This window comes from Scyliorhinus canicula, chromosome 16 (genome assembly GCF_902713615.1).
Source record: "Scyliorhinus canicula chromosome 16, sScyCan1.1, whole genome shotgun sequence".
Taxonomy (NCBI): Eukaryota; Metazoa; Chordata; class Chondrichthyes; order Carcharhiniformes; family Scyliorhinidae; genus Scyliorhinus; species Scyliorhinus canicula.
This window is the reverse complement of record NC_052161.1, coordinates 94,221,783-94,241,867: the sequence shown is the minus strand read 5'-3', so window position 1 is coordinate 94,241,867 and position 20,085 is coordinate 94,221,783. Positions and strand designations below refer to the sequence as shown.

Here is a 20,085-nt window from a genome sequence, read left to right as displayed (position 1 = left end):
TCGTGCTATCCGTGGGGGCTGCCATCTTCAACACGGGCAACTCATGGGGGCCTCCATCTTCAATCCAGCCCACCATGTGCGACTCATGGGGGCCACCATCTTGGCCACCATCTTCAACGCCGCCCAACATGTGCGACCAACGGGGGCCATCATCTTGGGACCACCTCGCTACCACCGACCATGCCGGCTACCCGCAGTTCGGCGCTGTGACTCTCGAACAGTCACGTCCCAAGCACCTCAAGAACTCCATGATGACCGTCTGGGTCAATGGGCACAAAACGCCCTGTCTGTTTGTCTCCGGAAGCACGGAGAGCTTCATCCATCCGGACACAGCAAGGAGCTGCTCCCTCCAGATTTCCCCCGCATCCCAATCTCCCTTGCTTCTGGATTACATTTAGTGCAGATCCGGGGGTACTCTGTCGCGAACCTCGTGATACAGGGTGCCGAGTACGCCGATTTTAAATTCTATTTCCTTCCCCATGTCTGCGCTCCTCTCTTGTTAGGACTGGATTTCCAGTGCAACCTCAGAAGCCTGACTCTGAAGTTCGGCGGACCCTACCCCCTCTCACCATCCCTCCTTCGCTCTCTGTGAACCTCACCTCCAACGGTAAACCCATCGCCCCAGGAGCAGGTGGTACAGTGCCCAGGACAGGTCTTTTATCAAGTCGGAGGTCCAGCGGCTCTTGAGGGAGGGGATCATAGAGGCCAGTAATAGCCCCTGGAGAGCCCAAGTGGTGGTCGTCAGGACCGGGTAAAAAGACCAGATGGTTGGAGACTAAAGCCAGACCATAAATCGGTACACGCAACTCGATGCGTACCTCCTTCCCCGCATAGTGGATAGGGTTAATCAGATTGCACACTACCGGGTTTTCTCCATGGTAGATCTGAAGTCCACACACCACCAGCTTCGATCCGACCGGAAGACCGCCACTACACTGACTTTGAGGCAGACGGCCGCCTCTTTCACTTCCTTGGAGTCCCCTTCGGCGTCACCAATGTGGTCTCGGTCTTCCAAAGAACGATGGACTGAATGGTTGACCAGTACGGGCTGCAGGCCACGTTCCCGTACTTGGATAATGTCACCATCTGCGGCCATGATCAGCAGGACCACGACGCTAACCTTCAGAAGTTCCTCCAAACTGTCCAATCCCTGAATCTCACCTACAAGAAGAAATGCATTTTTCGCACAACCCGACGAGCCATCCTCGGCTATGTCGTGGAAAACGGAGTCCTAGGGCCCGACCCCGACCGCATGCGCCCCCTCCTGCAACTTCCCCTTCTCCACTGCCCCAAGGCCCTGAAAAGATGCATGGGTTTCTGTGGTGAATGTAATTCACACTCTAATATATATACCACATTATTGTAAGCGCAGTTATGTTGCCAGACCACTAGGGGGAGTAGCATTGGGAATGCATAGGAGTTTGTACAGGGCTCCACCCTTGGCTCCTCCCCCTGGACTGCTGTATAAAGATCGATGCCCAGAGCCAGCCGACCAGTTCATCCAGGGTTCATCGTGTTACAGGCTGGCTCTGTTGTAAGAAGATTAAAACCACTGTTCATATCTTAAAGCACGTGTCTCGTGAATTGATGGTCCCATCAATTTAATCTACTTAAGAAACAGTAAGGAACAATCATGGAATCAGCCCTCAAGCCTGAGCGATTGGAACTCGACCCACAGTATGCAGAGGCAAGATAAATCTTTTCGCATTGGCTCCGATGTTTTAAAGCCTATCTGGCTGAAGCAAGCACAGCTGAAACGACGGAGGAGCAGAAACTAAGCCTACTGCACCCGAGGGTAAGCCACAGAATTTCCACTCAACTAAATTGTACCGGCTCATATACTGAAGCCCTAGCGCTACTCGACAAAATGTATGTGAGGCCTGTAAATGAGGTCTACGTGCGACACATGTTTACTACTCGCCGCCAGCGGCCTACGGAATCACTCGACGAATTCCTCAGAGAACTAAAAACTCTATCTCGGGACTGTAACTATCAGGCTGTAACTGCTGCAGAGCATAGAGAACTTGCTGTCCGTGATGTCTTTGTTGCAGGCCTGAGATCAAATTATGTGCGCCAGCGACTGCTGGAAAAGGGGGCCCAAAATCTTGAAGATACTGTTGAACCGTCTACGACTATGGAGGTCTCATTTCGCAGCCTCACCTCATTCCCCGCGGTCCCGTCATGGGCCCCCAACCAGCGACTCCCCCAGGCCTGCGCCACGCGGCCGCCCAGCCACAATGCTGCCCCAGCCTGCCACTTTTGTGGCCAGCCCCAGCACCTGTGGCAGCGCTGCCCGGGCCGCAACGCAACCTGCAGCAGCTGCGGGCGAAAAAGACACTATGCCAGAGTGTGTCTGGCGAAGAAAGCCCCAGCCTCTAACCCTCCCACAGCTCAAAGCACTCGTTCCCCGAATTCACAGGCCCGCAGGCCCCGAAATGCTGCAACCTGTTTACCGACTCCGCCCCCACCCAACATGTGCGACTCAGGGGCGGCCATCTTGGCAATCCTCCTCCATGCGGCCGGCCATGTGCGGCTCATGGGGGTGGCCATCTTGGCAATCCTCCTCCATGCGGCCGGCCATGTGCGATTCATGGGGGCGACCATCTTGGGATCCATCCCCTCCAAACTCTGAAACTTACCTCGACGACTACGAACTCAGAGGGCAGTCTTCACGGGGCCACTCCAGCACAGCTGATCGAGCCGCCGACTACCCGCAACTCAGTGCAGTCACACTGGACCAATCGCGCCCAAAGCACCTCCACAACTCGATGGTGACGGTCCAAATCAAAGGGTACAGCACGCCGTGCCTTTTCGACTCCGGGAGCACTGAGAGTTTCGTACACCCAGATCTGGTAAGACACTGTTCACTCCCCGTTTTCCCTGCGCGGCAAACTATCTCCCTCGCTTCGGGCTCCCACTCTGTTCAGATCCAAGGGCGCACCGCCGCAACTCTCACAATCCAAGGCGCTAGCTATTCTAACTTCCAACTCTACGTCCTGCCCAAACTCTGCGCCCCACTCTTATTGGGACTTGATTTTCAATGTAATCTCTAGAGTCTCACCCTCAGTTTCGGCGGGCTCCTACCCCCACTCACTATCTGCAGCCTAGCCACGTTGCGAATCTCCCCCCCTCCTCTCTTTGCCAACCTCACCCCGGACTGTAAACCCGTAGCCACTCGCAGCAGGCGATACAGCCTGCAGGATAGGGTGTTCATCTGATTGGAGGTCTAAAGGCTCCTCAGTGAGGGGATAATAGAGGCCAGAAACAGCCCCTGGAGGGCTAAGGTAGTGGTCTTCAAGACCGGGGAAAGATTTCGCATGGTTGTAGACTATAGTCAGACCATTAACAGGTTTACGCTCCTCGACGCGTACCCCCTCCCCAAGATTGCAGACATGGTTAACCAGATCGCCCAATATCGGCTATTTTCCACGGTGGATCTGAAGTCTGCTTACCACCAGCTCCCAATCCGCCCGGAGGACCGCCATTACACGGCATTCGAGGCTGATGGCCGCCTCTTCCATTTCCTCTGGGTTCCCTTCGGCGTCACAAATGGGGTTTCGGTGTTCCAACGAGCAATAGACCGAATGGTGGACCAGCACGGGCTGCGGACGACGTTCCCGTACTTGGATAACGTTACCATCTGTGGCTATGACCAGCAGGACCACGACGCCAACCTCTACCGTTTTCTCCAGACGGCTCAGAAACTAAATCTAACATATAACAAGGAGAAATGCGTTTTCTGCATGGCCAGACTAGCCATCCTCGGCTATGTCGTGGAAAACGAAGTCTTGGGCCCCGACCAGGACCGTATGCGCCCCCTCTTAGAACTCCCTCTCCCTCATTGTCCCAAGGCCCTCAAACGGTGCTTGGGATTTTTTTCCTATTACGCCCAGTGGGTCCCTCAATATGCGGACAAAGCCCGCCCACTCTTTAAGGCCACACTATTTCCCCCGTCAGCTGAGGCGCGCCAGGCCTTCAACTGCATCAAGGAGGACATCGCCAAAGCGGCCATGCGGGCGGTGTATGAATCCACCCCCTTTCAGGTTGAGAGCGATGCCTCAGAGGTAGCTCTTGCAGCCACATTAAATCAGGCAGGGAGACCAGTCGCATTTTTCTCCCGAACCCTCTCTGCTTCAGAACTCCGACACTCGGCAGTCGAAAAGGAAGCACAAGCCATTGTGGAGACTATTCATCACTGGAGGCACTACCTCGCAGGTAGGAGGTTCACCCTCATCACCGACCAAAGATCGGTTGCCTTCATGTTCGACAGCTCGCAAAGGGGCAAAATTAAAAACGATAAAATTCTGTGGTGGAGGATCGAACTCTCCACCTATAGCTACGATATTAAGTATCAACCGGGGAAGCTCAACGAGTCCCCAGATGCCCTATCCCGTGGAACGTGCATCAGCGCACAGAGCGATCGCCTAAAAGTCATCCACTACGACCTCTGCCACCCGGGGTCACCCGGTTCGCCCATTACATCAAAGCCCGAAATCGGCCTTTCTCCACTGAGGAGGTCAAAGCTGTCACCAGAGACTGACCGATCTGTGTGGAGTGCAAACCACACTTCTATAGACCAGACAGGGCCTACCTGGTCAAAGCTTCTAGGTCCTTTGAACACCTCGCGATCGATTTCAAAGGGCACTCCCCTCAACTAACAGGAAGGTTTACTTCCTAAACATTATAGACGAGTTCTCCCGCTTCCCCTTTGCTATCCCGTGCCCCGATATGACCTCCCACACAGTCATTAGGGCCCTGCATAGTACCTTCACCCTGTTTGGTTTCCCCAGCTACGTACACAGCGACCGGGGTTTGTCCTTCATGAGCGACGAGCTGCGTCAGTACCTGCTCGACAAGGGCATCGCCTCGAGCAGGACTACCAGCTACAACCCCAGGGGGAACGGGCAGGTGGAGAGGGAGAATGCGACGGTTTGGAAGACCGTCCTACTGACCCTCTGGTCCAGGAATCTCCAGTCTCCCATTGGCAGGATGTCCTCCCAGACGCGCTCCACGCTATTAGGTCCCTCTTATGCACCGCCACCAACCACACCCCTCACGAGCGGCTCTTTAGTTTTTCCAGGGGCACTACCATGGGGGTCTCTCTCCCGGCATGGCTGAAGACACCAGGCCCTGTACACCTCAGGAAGCACGTCAGGGCGCACAGAACTGACCCCCTTGTAGAGAAGATGCGCCTGCTTCACTCAAACCCCCAGTATGCCTTTGTAGAGTTCCCTGACGGCCGTCAGGACAACGTATCCCTCCGGGACCTAGCACCCGCAAGATCCAGCACCCCCACTATCACTGCAGAGGTACCCCTCACTCTACACCCCACTGAGCCGCCCCCTCGCGCTCCTGATCCCACTAGCTCGCTACAATTGTTTCGCACACCCACACCGGCTAGCTCCCAGCTCCCCCAATCCCCAGTCGAACCAGACGGGTATGGAGCTCGGACGCAATCGCCCCCGGAGTCCGCCATCGTACCCCAACCCACAACACCCATCCAGCCACCACAAGAGGCTGCAACCCCGGTGCTCCGCAGATCACAGCGGACGACTCAACCACCGGACAGACTCAATTTGTGAACTACCACCCCCACCGGACTTGATTTTTTTGTAGGGGGTGAATGTGGTGAATGTAATTCACACTGTAATATATATATATTATTGTAAGCGCAGTTGCGTTGCCCGACCACTAGGGGGAGTAGCACTGGAAATGCATAGGAGTTTGTATAGGGCTCCACCCTTGGCTCCTCCCCCTGGACTGCTGTATAAAGATCGATGCCCCGAGCCAGCCGACCAGTTCATCCAGGGTTCATCGTGTTACAGGCTGGCTCTGTTGTAAGTAGATTAAAACCACTGTTCATATCTTAAAGCACGTGTCTCGTGAATTGATGGTCTCATCAGTTTCTTCTCATATTATGCCCAGTGGGTCCCCAACTATGCGGACCAAGGCCGCCCACTTATAAAAGCCACCATCTTTCCCCTGATGACTGAGGCCCATCTGGCCTTCAGCTGCATCAGGACAGACATTACCAAGGCCACGATGCACGGGGTGGACGAGTCCATCCCCTTCCAGATGGAGAGCGATGCGTCAGACATCGCCCTGGCCGCTACCCTTAACCAGGCAGGCAGGCCCATGGCCTTCTTTTCCCGTACCCTCACTGCCTCCGAGACACTGCTCTGTCGAAAAGGAAGCTCAAGCCATTGTGGGAGCTGTGCGGCTTTGGAGGCCGTGCACAGCATCTTCACCCTGTTCGGTTTCACCACTTACGTCACAGTGATTGGGGCTCCTTTTTTATGAGCGATGAGCTGCGTCAGTACCTGCTCGGTAAGGGCATTACCTCGAGCGGGGCTACCAGCTATAACCCCTAGGGAAACGGACAGGTGGAGAGGGAGAACTCGACGGTATGAAAGGCCGTCCTTCTGGCCCTACGATCTGAGGTCTCACGGTTTCCCGCTGGCAGGACGTCCTCCCCGACGCGCTCCACTTCATTCTCCTCTGCACAGCCATGAACGAGACCCCTCACGATCGTCTATTTGTCTTCCCCAGGAAGTGTGGGGTCTCGCTTCCGTCCTGGCTGACATCAGAGCCTGTCCTCCTCTGGAGGCACGTGAGGAGCCATAAGTCCGACCCCCTGGTCGAGAGGGACCAGCTCCTTCATGCCAACTTTCAGTATGCCTACGTGGCTCACTGCAACGGACAGGATACCGTCTCCCTCTAGGATCTGGCTCCTTCCGGTTCCCCACCAATCACCACCATCACCCCCCCCCCCCCCCACACCGCCTATCACCACCAACCAAATCCCTCACGGTGGCCTACTAACAGCCTCTCTGGGGATCCTGAACACCGCCCCCGCGTCTACACCTCTCCCTTCCCCACCACTGACACACCGTGATGAAGCTCCAGATGACACGCTCCCGGAGTCAACGAGTCCAACACCCGTGCCCGCAGCGAAGCTGCAGCTGAGGCGATCACAGAGAACAATTAAGGCTCTGGACACACTCGATATGTGAGCCCACTTCACCCCCTCTGCACTTCAATTTTTAACAGGGAGTGAATGTGGTGAACGTATTGCTCCTGCAATTAACCACTGTATTGTATTGTATTATGTTGATGCCCCTGTGGGCTCCGCCTGTGGCTCCGCCCCCTCGGGGGTTGTATATAAACCTGCAGCCTGTGGGCGGCATTCAGTACAGAGCAGTCACAGGCAGGTACAGATCTAGTTTATTAAAAGCACTGTTCACTTCTACTAATCGTCTCATGTGAATTTATGGTCGCATCAGAGGCACGTTGCCTGGTTTTTCTTTGGCCGGTACCGGTATGATGATGGTCTTCTTGAAGCAGGTGGGGACCTCGGAGCGGAGTAGGGACATGTTAAAGATGTCCGTGAACACATCTGCCAGCTGATCCGCGCAGGCTCTTAGTGCACGACCAGGGATCCCGTCCAGACCCGTCGCCTTCCGAGGGTTCACTTTCGGGAAAGCCGATCTGACTTTGGAAGCTGTGATGGTGAGTATGGGCTACTGGGGCACTTGACAGCGAATCGTTGATTTCCTGCTCGAACCAAGCATAGAATGCATTGAGTTCATTGAGGAGGGGTGCGCTGCTGCTGGAGACACTGCTTGGCTTTGCTTTGTAGCTCGTTATGTTGTTCAGGCCTTGCCACAACCGCCGAGAGTCTGTAGCGCTAGTCTGTGACTCTAAGTTGGTCTGATATTCTCTCTTGGCATATCGGATGGCGTTGCGGAGGTCGTACATGGATCTCTTGTATCGGTCAGGGTCACTTGACTTGAACGCTTCAGACCTGTCCTGCAGTAGGGAGTCAATCTCGTGATTGAGCCACGGTTTCCGGTTGGGGGCGTACGTACTACTTTCTTTGGCATGCAGTCAGCCACACATTTGCTGATCAAGTCTGTGACGGTGGTGGCATACTCATTTAAGTTGGTCGCTGAGTTCTTAAATATGGACGAGTCCACTGTCTCCAGGCAGTCACTAGGAGCTCTTTCTGTTTCCTTGGACCAGACCTGCACAACCTTCTTAGCTGGATTCTCCCGCTTGAGTTTCTGCTTGAATGCTGGAGAAGGAGCATCAAAGTGGGGTTGGGGGATTGAACGATAGGCGCCCTTGATTTTTGAGTAGCAGTGGTCAAGAGTGCTGTCGCCCCTGGTGGGCCAGGAGATGTGCAGGTGGAATTTTGGCAGTACACTCTTGAGATTGGTCTTGTTGAAGTCGTTGGCCACAATGAACAAAGCCTTCGGGTGTTCTGTTTCGTAGTTGTTTATAACTGTGTAGTTCATCCAGCACCTTCTTCATTTCTGCCTGGGGTGGTATGTAGACCGCTGTATTAATGGCTGAAGTGAACTCACGTCGAAGATAGCATGGGCGGCACTTCACGGTCAGGTACTCCAGGTCCGGAGAGTAGTAGGTCGCCAGGGTCACCACATCCAAGCATCAGGAGGAGTTCAGGAGGCAAACCCCTCCATCCTTTGCTTTGCCTGATGATGCCATGTGGACCGCCCGCTGAATTGAGAAGCCTTCAGGTTGTTTGGCACAGTCTGGTGAGGCGGGGGTGAGCCATGTCTCTGTGAGCACAGTAAGAAGTCTTACAACACCAGGTTAAAGTCCAACAGGTTTGTTTCAAACACGAGCTTTCAGAGCACTGCTCCTTCACCTGAGGAAGGAGCAGTGCTCCGAAAGCTCGTGTTTGAAACAAACCTGTTGGACTTTAACCTGGTGTTGCAAGACTTCTTACTTTGCTCACCCCAGTCCAACGCCGGCATCTCCAGATCATGTCTCTGTGAAACAGAGCACACAGCAGTCTCTTACTTCCCTCTGAGCGTTAAGTCTAGCATTAAATTCATCCAGCTTGTTTCCGATCGTTTGTATATTTGGCAGGAGTATGCTGAGGAGAGGAGTCTTGAAACCGCTTTGCTTCAGTCTCACCTGCAGACCGCCGCATTTCCCTAGCTTCCTCGGTCATTTCGGTAAGGGGAATTTAGTTTGTCCAATCCACCTAACCTGCACCTCTTTGGACGGTGAGAGTAAACCGGAGTACTCAAAGGAAACCCACGCAGACACGGGGAGAACGTGTAAAGTCCATACGATCATCAAGGTCAAAGTCGAACCCGGGTCCCTGACACTGTGAGGCAGCAGTGTGAACCATTCTGTCACTACCAGAAAAGGTGGGGGACGGGGGAGGGGGGAGGTTGGAGGGGGTGTAAAGTATCTAAATCATAGGGGGCATGGCCTTGCCACTTTGCCCAGGCACCCATGTGTCGGCTTTTAATTAATCATTAATTGTCCACTTAAGGGACTCAGCTGGCCCACGAGCATTTGGTTGCTCGGACTCGACACCAAGTACCAGTGGCAGCAGGCAGTGCATATAGTGCCTTTTCCGCCCCTTCCCCAAACTCACACTGCCCTACCTGCCAGCTCCAGGAGTCGGGTGGGAAAGGTGGAGAGAGAGGTTGGATGATGTGAATTGTTTCAGCTGAAAACATTATTTCACCCTCCCATTCTGGATTATCAGGTGCAGCATATCTGATGGATTCACTTGTGTAAATGAAGAACAAGATGATGGGCACTGTGAAGATTACAGAATACGATTTACCTGTCCTGAATCCTTTTGTAAGTACTGATCATTTGTAAAAGATGTTTTATCTTGATCTTTGGAAAGAACCATTCCACAATCAGCACTGGAGTTTTGCTGGGTGTTATGTGAGCAATTGATTTCAGTTTGCTGTTCAAATTGAAGGTATTATTGCAGTGTTAAACACCCTGAACCTTCTCCAGGTGCAGATGTACTGCATACTCTGCGACTGCATCATCCAGTGATAGAAATTCAAGACCCAGGGGGTTCATCTTGTTTTAGCATTCCAGGAAGCAGTCAGTATAAACCAAACATTTACAAAATCAAAATATTGCTGATGCTGGAAATCTCAAATAAACTGTATCTTTGGTCGTGTGCAACATTTCTTTTCATTAATGGGTTATCAGTGTCACTAGGGAGGCCAGCATATTTTTTCGATCCTTGATTGACCTTGAGAAGGCGGTGATGGGCCACATTCTACCTGGAGTCCATGTTTTGTAGGTGCAGAGACAGTGCTGTCTGGCAGAGGATTCCAGGGGCATGATTCAACCGGAAAAAAATTTATGTCCGGCTTTGGGTGTGTTTAGTGAGGTGTTTCTCTGTGGCTGCAGCGCAGGGAAATATCCCATTATTCAACGTCAGTTTGCTGGGTTTCTTTGGCCTTGGGCTGTTTCTCTCCGGCGAGGCCGCACTCGCAGTCATTTTCTGCTGACGAACCCATTAGGAATGGCTCCTCGCAAATCAGGATGCCATTTTGTCTGGCTTCCCTCATCTTCCCCTGCCCCTCTCCCATTTTTGATCCACCCTCCTCCCCCAACCCAGGGAGGCCCCCAGAAATAGCCTCTTCCACCTGGTAAGGCCCCAGCCTCCCGGGTCTGATCCCTGACAGTGCCACCCAGATACCCTGGCACTGCCATCCTAGCACCCATATACACTGGCACTGCCACCCCAGAACCCAGATACCCTGGCAGTGGCACCGAGATGCCCTGGCACACAGATACTCTGGCACTGCCACCCTGATATGCTGGCACTGCCACCCTAGCACCCAGATACCCTGGCACTGCCACCCAGACACTCTGGCACTGCCACCCTAGCACCTAGATACCCTGACATCCAGGCACTGCCACCCTAGCACCCAGATACCCTGGCACTGCCACCCTAGCACCCAGATACCCTGGCACCTAGATACTCTGGCACTGCCACCCTAGCACTGATACTCTGGCACTGCCACCCTAGCACCTAGACACCCTGGCACTGCCACCCTAGCATCGAGATACTCTGGCACTGCCACCTGGCAGTGCCCCACCAGGGCGCCCAGCTGGCAGTGGCAAGATGCCCAGGTGCTAGAGTGACACCCTGCCCTGTACCCACCCCCCCCCCCCCATTATATGCCATTACAACTGGTCCACATTTGTGGAAATGAGTACTAAACGGCATCCTGTCGAGTTTCCCAGGCATGGCCGTTAGATCCCGAGCAATGGGAGAATCCCTCGAATGCTTTTGAAATGAGCCTAATGGCAGATTATGCCCAGTGAGGGCATGATCCAGGTCATGACATCTTGTGAGGTTTTTTTAAATCTTGCGGATGTTTTGAGCATTGCAAATTGAGCGAGAGGCCTCTCACGAGATTCAACAGCCTCGTTCCGATACCAAGTCCAAGGTGGGCACACCGAAGCCGTTAAATCGTTCTCCTGGATTTTGATTCAGTGACAATGAAGGAACAACAATATAGTTCCGAGATAGTATGGTACATAAGATAGGAAACAGAAGCAGACCATACGGTCAAAGGAGCCTGCTTCGCATTTAATATGATCATGGCTGACCTTGGGCTTCCCATATTCCTTAAATCCCTGTGACCCCAAAAATCTGTCAATACCAGCTCAAATGTATTCAATGATGGAGCATTGACAACCCTCTCGGGTTGACAATTCAAAAGATTCACAATCCTCTGCGTGAAGAAATTTCTCCTCATCTCAGTCCTGAGACTGTGCCCTCATATTTTAGACTCCCTAACCAGCAGACGCAATCGCTGATAAATAAAGCTAATTGTAAGGCTAATAAGAAAAGGAAGTATGTTATTTGGAGTAAACTTCCAGGTGCTGGAGCTCCCATGTGCTTGTTGCTCTTGTTTTCTAGTTGAAGGGTCATGGGTTTGGAAGGCACTGTCAGGGGAGCTTACGCAAGATGCCAGTGCATCTTGTAGCTGGTACACACTGCTGCGTTGGTGGTGGATGAGGTGCCGATTGAGTGAGCTAACTTGCCCTGGAGAGTGTCAAAGGCCTTTGTAAGTTGTTACAATGCACTCACCCACCAACTTCTCAGTATTGCACTCCTGACTGGGCTTTCGAGAGGCAGGACCTGAGTAACCTGCCACAGAATATCTGGTGTTTTGCCTGCTCATTTAGTCACAAATATTTATATGGCGGGTCCAGTTAAGTATCCGACTACTGGTGATGCCTGGGATGTTGAAAGTGGAGGATTCAGGAATGATAACCCTGTTAATAGCCAAGGGGAGGTAGTTCCATTGTGCCTTGCTGGTGACTGTCATCGCCTGGCACTAGTCTGGTACGAATGTTACTTGCCACTTGTCAGTTTAAGTCTAAATGTTGCCCAGCTCTTGGTGAATGTAGGTATGGTTAAGACTAGGTTAGGAGGGATGGACTGATTTATTTCTTTGTCCCTCTCGTGGGTTGGTTGTAACAGTTTGAATTTTAAAAGGTGATGTCGTTGCTTCAATATATGAATGGATGGGCAGCATGGTAGCATAGTGGTTAGTAATGTAGCTTCACAGCTCCAGGTTCGATTCCTGGTTTGTGTCACTGTCTTTGTGGAATCTGCACGTTCTCCCCGTGTCTGTGTGGGTTTCCTCCGGGTGCTCCCATTTCCTACGACAGTCCAAAACGATGTGCAGGTTACGTTAGGCCATGATAAATTGCCCATAATGTCCAAAACAAAATTAGGTGGAGTTACTGGGATAGGGCGAAGGCGTGGGCTTAAGTGGGGTGCTCTTTCCAAGGGCTGGTGCAGACTCAATGGGCCAAATGGCCTCCTTCTGCACTGTAAATTCTATGATATATATACTCAATGGTGTATAGCTGAGTGTCAGAAATAAGCCAACCAGGTTCCTTAACAAGGTTTTATTGCTAAAACTCGCTCGGGTGAAGCTGCAGGAACTGTTAAAGGTTCAAAATGTACGAATATATCCAACCAACCACTAATGCAAAAACAACACAAATACAGAACATACCTGGCATGCAAACAATAAATAAAACTCTGCTAAATCAGATCTTAAAACCTAGCCAAGTAAACATTAAGGAAATTAATCAGGAAAATTGTCTGGATGTTGATTTAACACTTTGTTTTTTTAATCGGAGATCGGGGTGCCCTTTAAAAACGGCACCCTGATATTGGGATTCCCAGTGTTGCCGGCTTATTCCAGCCCTTGCCCCCAGCGTGTTGGCGTGGGCCACGTCCGCAGATTTGTTTTGCACAGAGTGCTAGATAATCTGGGGAGAAAAGCCAGTGAGCTGCATGCAGGTGTTCTCACAGCAGCCAGCACTCTTAAAAAATAGAAAATTCCACCGTGTCTGTGTTCCCAGTGTTAACATGGTCTTTTTCTGCATCGTAAGTTATGTGAAACAATTCTGTGATAAAGCAGGTTGTGTCTTTTGCAAATGCAACATAGTAACTGCTGTATGTTAAGTGTCCCTTGCTCAGCAAGTGTTCTTTTGGAACATTTTAGTGAATAAATAAGTCCAGCCGACTGAATAAAGTAATTTATTCAATAAATATATCTTCATAGTGGTATGAACTTCTTAAGTATTTGAAGACTCCCGAGTGGCGTTGAACATTATGCCATCATTGACCACACCCACTTCTGTCCTTATGATAGAGGAAAGGTCATTGATGAAGCAGCTGAAGATGGTTAGGCCTAGGACACTACCTTGAGGAACTCTTGCAGTGATGTCCTGAGGCGGAGATGACTGACCTCCAACAACAACCATCTTCCTTTGTGCTCGGCATAACGTCAGTGGAGAGTTTTTCCCCTGATTCCCACTGACTTCATTTTTTGCTAGGGCTCCTTGATACCATACTTGATTAAATGCTAACTTGATGTCAAGGGCTGTCACTCTCGCCTCACCTCTGGAATTCAGCTCTTTGAAATGAAATCTGGAACGGAGTAGCAGAACCCTAACTGAATGTCAGTGAGCATATTCTTGCTAAGTAAGTGCCTGTTGGATTCAACTACGCCAGTTGAAGGATTTTTAAACCATTGAGGTTATCAAATGCACTTTGCGATTACTGGAACTCAGTAGAAATTTAAGTTAAAACTTCTCAGGTGCAAATAAGAATTGTTTTATTTATCTTCTATTGATTATAATTTGAAAGTCATTTAAAAGGCAATTCGTTGACAATTTGAAGCTTTCAAAGAATCATAGAAATTATCTTCTTGCTTAGGCAAACAGCTCGAAAAATAACTTTAAAAGTCAAAGTCTGAAAATGAAATATGAATACAGAGGGACAGTAAATAGTTCAGATCAAAGTATAGATGATTCTAACCTACCAACAAAACCTACCAAAAGCCACCAAAAACTAACTAAAGCTACCTACCTAAAACTAACTGAAGCTACCCTAAAAATGGTGGAACAAAACTCTTCAGTTATACTGTTTCATATCTGTCTTAAATCATCTGATCACACCCCAATATAATCCTAATTGGTTTGGGTTAGACTCAAACACATTTGATTTGACGGCAAGCCGTCCATCTTTAATATGTAACATTACTTCTAATTGTTGCGTATCTGCATACTTGTGCATGTTAAAGAATACGATATTGTGCTTTATCAAAGCCAGCAAAAACTGGTTTTATGCTAGCTTTGCTATTGTAACAATGGAGACTTCATGTTATCTTATCGGGCAATACTGAACAATGACTTGCAAAATGTAAATCAAACTGTCTGTTTTAAAAGAGTAAACTGAATTATGCTGCATCTATGAAATTGTTAAGTTTTGAGAATGTTGGAATCAAATATATTTGATTCAATCTTTTATATACTGTCCATTTTAAAAATCCAGCAACAGTCTAAAATGTTTCCGCCTGTATAAGTTATGGAATGTGGTTCAGGCTGTTATCACGAGTGGCATGAAACGAGAACAATAGAGCCTTTACTCCTGCCACCTTATTGCCATGGATTTAGCCCTTGTCCTTGGAGAAATGTAGTGAAAAGTGTTTTGTCTCATCACACTTCTGTGTTACTTTAAAACTATGTAAATGAATTTGAAGAATATGTGTTTAATCCTTAATTTAAAACTGGGGCTTAATATTTACGCTTAAACAGCTATCTTTTACCTATATTAGGTGCATTAGAAATACCTAGCTTCTACAGTGCAACTTGATAGCACTATCGACAATCCCTTCCATCCCTTTGCTGGTGATTGAGAGTAGATGGATGGGATGATTTACCAGTTTGGATTTGTCCTGCTTTTTGTGTGAAGGACATAACTGGGAAATTTTACACATTGCCAGATAGATGTCAATGTTGTAGCTGAACAAGATCAGCTTGGCTAAGGGAACAGCTAGGTCCGGAGCACAAGTATCATTGCTGGAATATTGTCAGGGCTCATAGTCTTTGCAGTAACAAGAGCTTTTGGCTGTTTTATGACATCACATGGGGTGAATTGAACTAGCTCAAAATTGACATTTATGCTGGATACTTCAGGAAGAAGCTGAGATGGATCATTCACTCGACATTTCTGGCTGAAGATGGCTGCAAATGATTCAGCTTTGTCTTTTGCACTGATGTGCTGAGGATGGACATACCTGTGGAATGTCTTCCCCTGGTTAGTTGTCTAATTTTCCACCAATATTATTTGCAACTGGATGCAGTAGAATTTGCTGGGATCAATTATCTGTGTCAATTGCATGCTGTTTGGCATGGTTGTTACGAGGTTCACGAGGTTAGCACCTCATTTCATGGTGTGCCTGGTGTTGTTTCCAGCATGCTCCTTTGCACTTTTCATTGAACCAATGTTGATCCCCTATCTTGATGGTAGTGAGAGTGGGGGATGTGGTGGCCCATGAAGTTGCAGATGTTATTGAGTACAATTCTGCTGCACATAGACCATCCTACCTCATGAATGTCCTGCACTGAGCTACTAGATCACTTCTGAATCTATCCCATTCAGCATGGTTGTCCTCACAAGGACTGTGCAGTAATCATTCTTACCAAGTGTCATGGAAAGATGCATCTGCAACAGGTAAAATACTGAGTGTGAAGTAAATTGGTATTTGTCCTTGATTTTCTCACTACCTGCCACAAGACTGGCAGCTATTTCCTTCAGAACTATGCCAGATGAGTCAGTAGCTGTGGTACCAAACCACTCTTGATGGATGTTGATGTTCCCCAACCACAGTACATTTTATCTCTCTGCTACCTTTCGTACTTCTTTCAAGTGTTCATAATGGAGGTAGTGATTGATCATTTGAGGGAGGGCTGTACCTGGTAATTAGCAGATTTCCTTGCCCAGGTTTAGTTCGATGCCATGAGACTTAATAAAGTCGAGGATCAATATTGAGTGAGGTCCCCTAAAGCCATTCCTTCAGACTGTATATCACTGAGCTCTCACCTTTGTTGGGTCTGTCCTGCTGATGGGACAAAACATACCCAGGAGTGGTGATGGAAGAGACTGGAACATATGAGTATACGGTTTAAGTCTCTGTAAGGTTAAATTCCTTGACTAGCCTGTTTGATAGTTCTCCTAATTTTGGCCCAAGTCCCCAGATGTTTGTGAGAAGACCTTTGTAGGTTTGATGGTTGGGCAAGATGTGCCTTTGTCACTTCTGGTCCCGAAGTCAATGTTGCAATGTCCATCCAGCTATATTTCTATTAAACGTCTCTGGAGAGGTTTGATACAATTGCTTGGCCATTTCAAAGGGCAGTTACAAGTCAATCACATTACTGTGGATTTGGAGTTGAAGGACTGTACGGGTACGGACGATATATTTCCTTCCCTAAAGGACATTAGTAAACCTGGTGGCTCTTATGACAACCCAAAGGTTTTATAATATTTTCCTTCCAGGTTTATGAATTAACTGAAGTTAAATTTCCCCAGCTGCTGTGGTGCAATTTGACCTAATGGTCAGAATTCAACGTTGATTCCAACCGCCCGATGCAGAAGTGTGGGAAGTGACGGGAGAAGATGTTGGCCGCAAGTCCCAATGTTATCACACACTCACTCAATCCATAGAGTAGAATTCACGGAATCCCTACAGTGCAGATGAAGGCCATTCTCCGACCCTCTGAAAGAGCATTCTACCTAGGTCCATTCTCCCGCCTTAGCCTCGTGCTTTATCCACATACTCCTTGGTTGCAGAAACCTATTTTCCATGCATTTATTTTATTTCTGAAGGGGAAACAGCATTGGATACGTATAATTATTCATTCTTACCTTGCATCTTGGAAATAATTAAAAATACACCAAGTTTTTCCTCTTACTTTACATTTTGCTTTTAATGGGTGTTAACCATTGCAAGGATTTATGTTATAGACCTTGCCTCTGTATCTCAACCTATTCACTTTGGTTCTGGGGATTACCATTTAAAATAAGTTTATTTTTAAAAGGAAAAATATATACTTAGAAAATATACAACCAACTTCCACAACTTCAATAAGGTGAGTAAGCCAGGTAGATGTTTGCATCTTCCTGTGGTTCCAGAACCGACAGCGATTTCTTGAAATCCTGTCCCAGGGAGCATTCAGTATCCTCACCCCTATAGTCAAACTTGCAAGCAATAAACAAGATGGTTCTCGAAACCCACATGTAACTTTTGAATTAGCATTGCATCATCTTCAATCAGGCCTTTTGTAATGAGCCAATTGGTCATTGTTTAGAGAATGTGCAAGTCAAATATATTGTACAGAAGAATTCCAGCCACATGCGGGAATGTACTTAAAACGAGTTTATTCACATGATGTACAATATGCACAAGGTGGGTGACTGAGAATGAACATCTCCCCTAGTTGCCGGTTTTCTGTGAAGTCACAGGAGCATCATTGCCGACATAATTTATTGGCATGTCTATTCCATTAACCCTCAACTCTGTAGTAATTTGTTTATACTGGGTTAACTTTATGGGATTTAGGGCAGCACAGTGGCGCAGTGGGTTAGCCCTGCTGCCTCATGGTGCCAAAGTCCCAGGTTCGATCCCGGGTCTGGGTCACTGTCCGTGTGCAGTTTGCACATTCTCCCTGTGTTTGCGTGGGTTTCGCCTCCACAACCCAAAGATGTGCAGGGTAGGTGGATTGGCCATGCTAAATTGCCCCTTAATTGGAAAAAATTAATTGGGTACTCTAAATTTTTAAAAAAACTTTATGGGATTTAGCCATATATGTACATTGTTCCACTACTTGGAACAATGATATTTCATGATATTTCTCTAATCTGAATTTGTACAAATCTTCATTGATTGATCTGATACTTACTGCAAAAAATCGAGGTCAAATGGGGCCAAGTGGTGTCTGGCTGCTCCCTTACAGCAGCAAATTCATATACAGTATTTGATCCTCCCACCTCCTCCCCCAATGGCGTGTCTTCTCCTGGTGGATGCAGCAGGCCAATAAAATTGGTGTTTATTTTGGCAGGGTTGTAAAATAGCACCAAGTGGGAGTGGCCGTATTTTAAACTATAAACATTAGAATATTACCGAGCCTTAAAAACTACTTAATTAATCATTTACTTTTAATTATATATTGAGGTTTCCTACCTATTTAATCGTGTTTTTCTGGCTGGTTACTAAAAATACAGTAATTTGTTTTTCATAAACATTTTATGGAGGTATTTTAGGCTTTACAACTACAACAAAATAAACAATGTACATGAATTTATAAACAAGAGTGCAAAAGCCTTCTTCCTCCCTTACAGGTCCCACCTTTATTAACCTCCTACACTAAACTAAGCTAACCTTCTGCTGACGATTAATTTTCTGCAAAGTTGACGAACGGTTGCCATCTTCGGGCGAACCCGAACATTGACCCTCTCAAGGCGAACTTGATTTTCTCCAAACAGAGAAAGCTAGCCATGTCAGATAGCCAGGTCTCCGACTTTGGTGGCTTTGAGTCCCTCCAAGCGAATAATATCTGTCTCCGAGCTACCAAGGAAGCAAAGGCCAGAACGTATGCCTCTTTCTCTTCCTGGATACCCGGATCTTCCGAGACTCTGAAAATTGCCAGAACATGTGGACATGGTTCGCTGGTCCTCCCGCACCATCTTCTACACCAAAGAAACTGCTCATTCAGGCCACTGTCATGTGAGCCCGGTGAAAAACCTTAAACTGTTGAGGCGGAGCCTGGCACATGTTGTAGATGCTTGTCTCTACTCAGCGTGTCCGCCCAGAGACCATCCTCTATCTCTCCGCCCAACTCCTCTTTCCATTTGTGCTTCAGCTCCTCCGTCTGCGTCCCCTCTGACCTCATGAGTTCCTTGTAGATGTCGGAGATGTTCCCTTCTCCCACCCACTCTGGAAACTACCCTGTCCTGTATCCCCCTTGGTGGTAGGAGCGGGAAGGTTGAACTCTGCCTACGTAGGAAGTCCCGCACCTGCAGGTCCGTAAACTTGTTTCCCCTCGCCAATCCAAATTTCCCCTCCAACTCCCTCAGGCAAGTAAACTTACCTCTATAAACATATCCCAGCATCCTCTCAATCTCTGCTCTCTGCCATCTCCAAAACCTCCACCCATCCTTCCCGGAGCAAACCGGTGATTATTACAGATTGGAGACCAGACCAATGCTCCCTCCGCTCCCACATATCTCCTCCTCCATTGCCACCAGACTCTCAGGGCCACCACTACCACGAGGCTGGTGGAGTACCGTGCTAGTGGGAATGGCAGTGGCACCGTTATCAACGCCCCCAAGTTGGTGCCTTTGCATGGAGCCGCCTCCATACGCTCCCATGCTGACCCCCCCCCCCCCCCCCCCCCTCCCGCCCCCAACCACCCATTTCCTGATCGTGGCTATATTCGGCGCCCAATAATAATTACTGAAGTTTGGCAGTGCCAACCCGTCCTCCCCCCAGCTCCGCTGAAGCATACCCTTTTTTACTTGCGGGGTATTGCCCACCCATACAAAGCCAGTGATTACTTTGGTAAACCTTTTAAAAAAGGACCGTGGAATAAAGATGGGGAGACACTGAAATACAAATAGGAATCTCGGAAGGACCGTCATCTTCACCATCTGGACCCTCCCAGCTACTGACAAAAGGAGCGCGCCCACCTCCGAAAATCATCCTTCATTTGATCTACTAGTCGGGCCAAAATTAGTTTGTGCAGCCGTTTGCATTCCGCCACTTAGATGCCTAGGTACCGAAAGCTTCCTCCAACTACTCTAAACAGCAGTTCCCCCAGTCGTCTCACCTGTCCCCTTGCCTGAGCCGCAAACATCTCACTTTTGTTGTCTGCGTAGAGCGACACTGTGTTCCACATGCCCCCACCATGCACCAG

At 49.0% G+C, this 20,085-nt stretch overlaps 1 protein-coding gene across 3 annotated transcripts in view; it reads left to right on the top strand.

Annotated features, from left to right (window-relative positions):
* Nucleotides 1-20,085, top strand: part of si:dkey-205h13.2 — a 367,663-nt gene that overhangs the window by 160,153 nt on the left and 187,425 nt on the right. For all 3 annotated transcript variants that reach the window (XM_038773572.1, XM_038773573.1, XM_038773571.1), the window contains exon 24: nt 9,530-9,627. In XM_038773572.1, the coding sequence (XP_038629500.1) occupies nt 9,530-9,627 (98 nt within the window). The remainder of the gene's footprint in view (nt 1-9,529; nt 9,628-20,085) is intronic.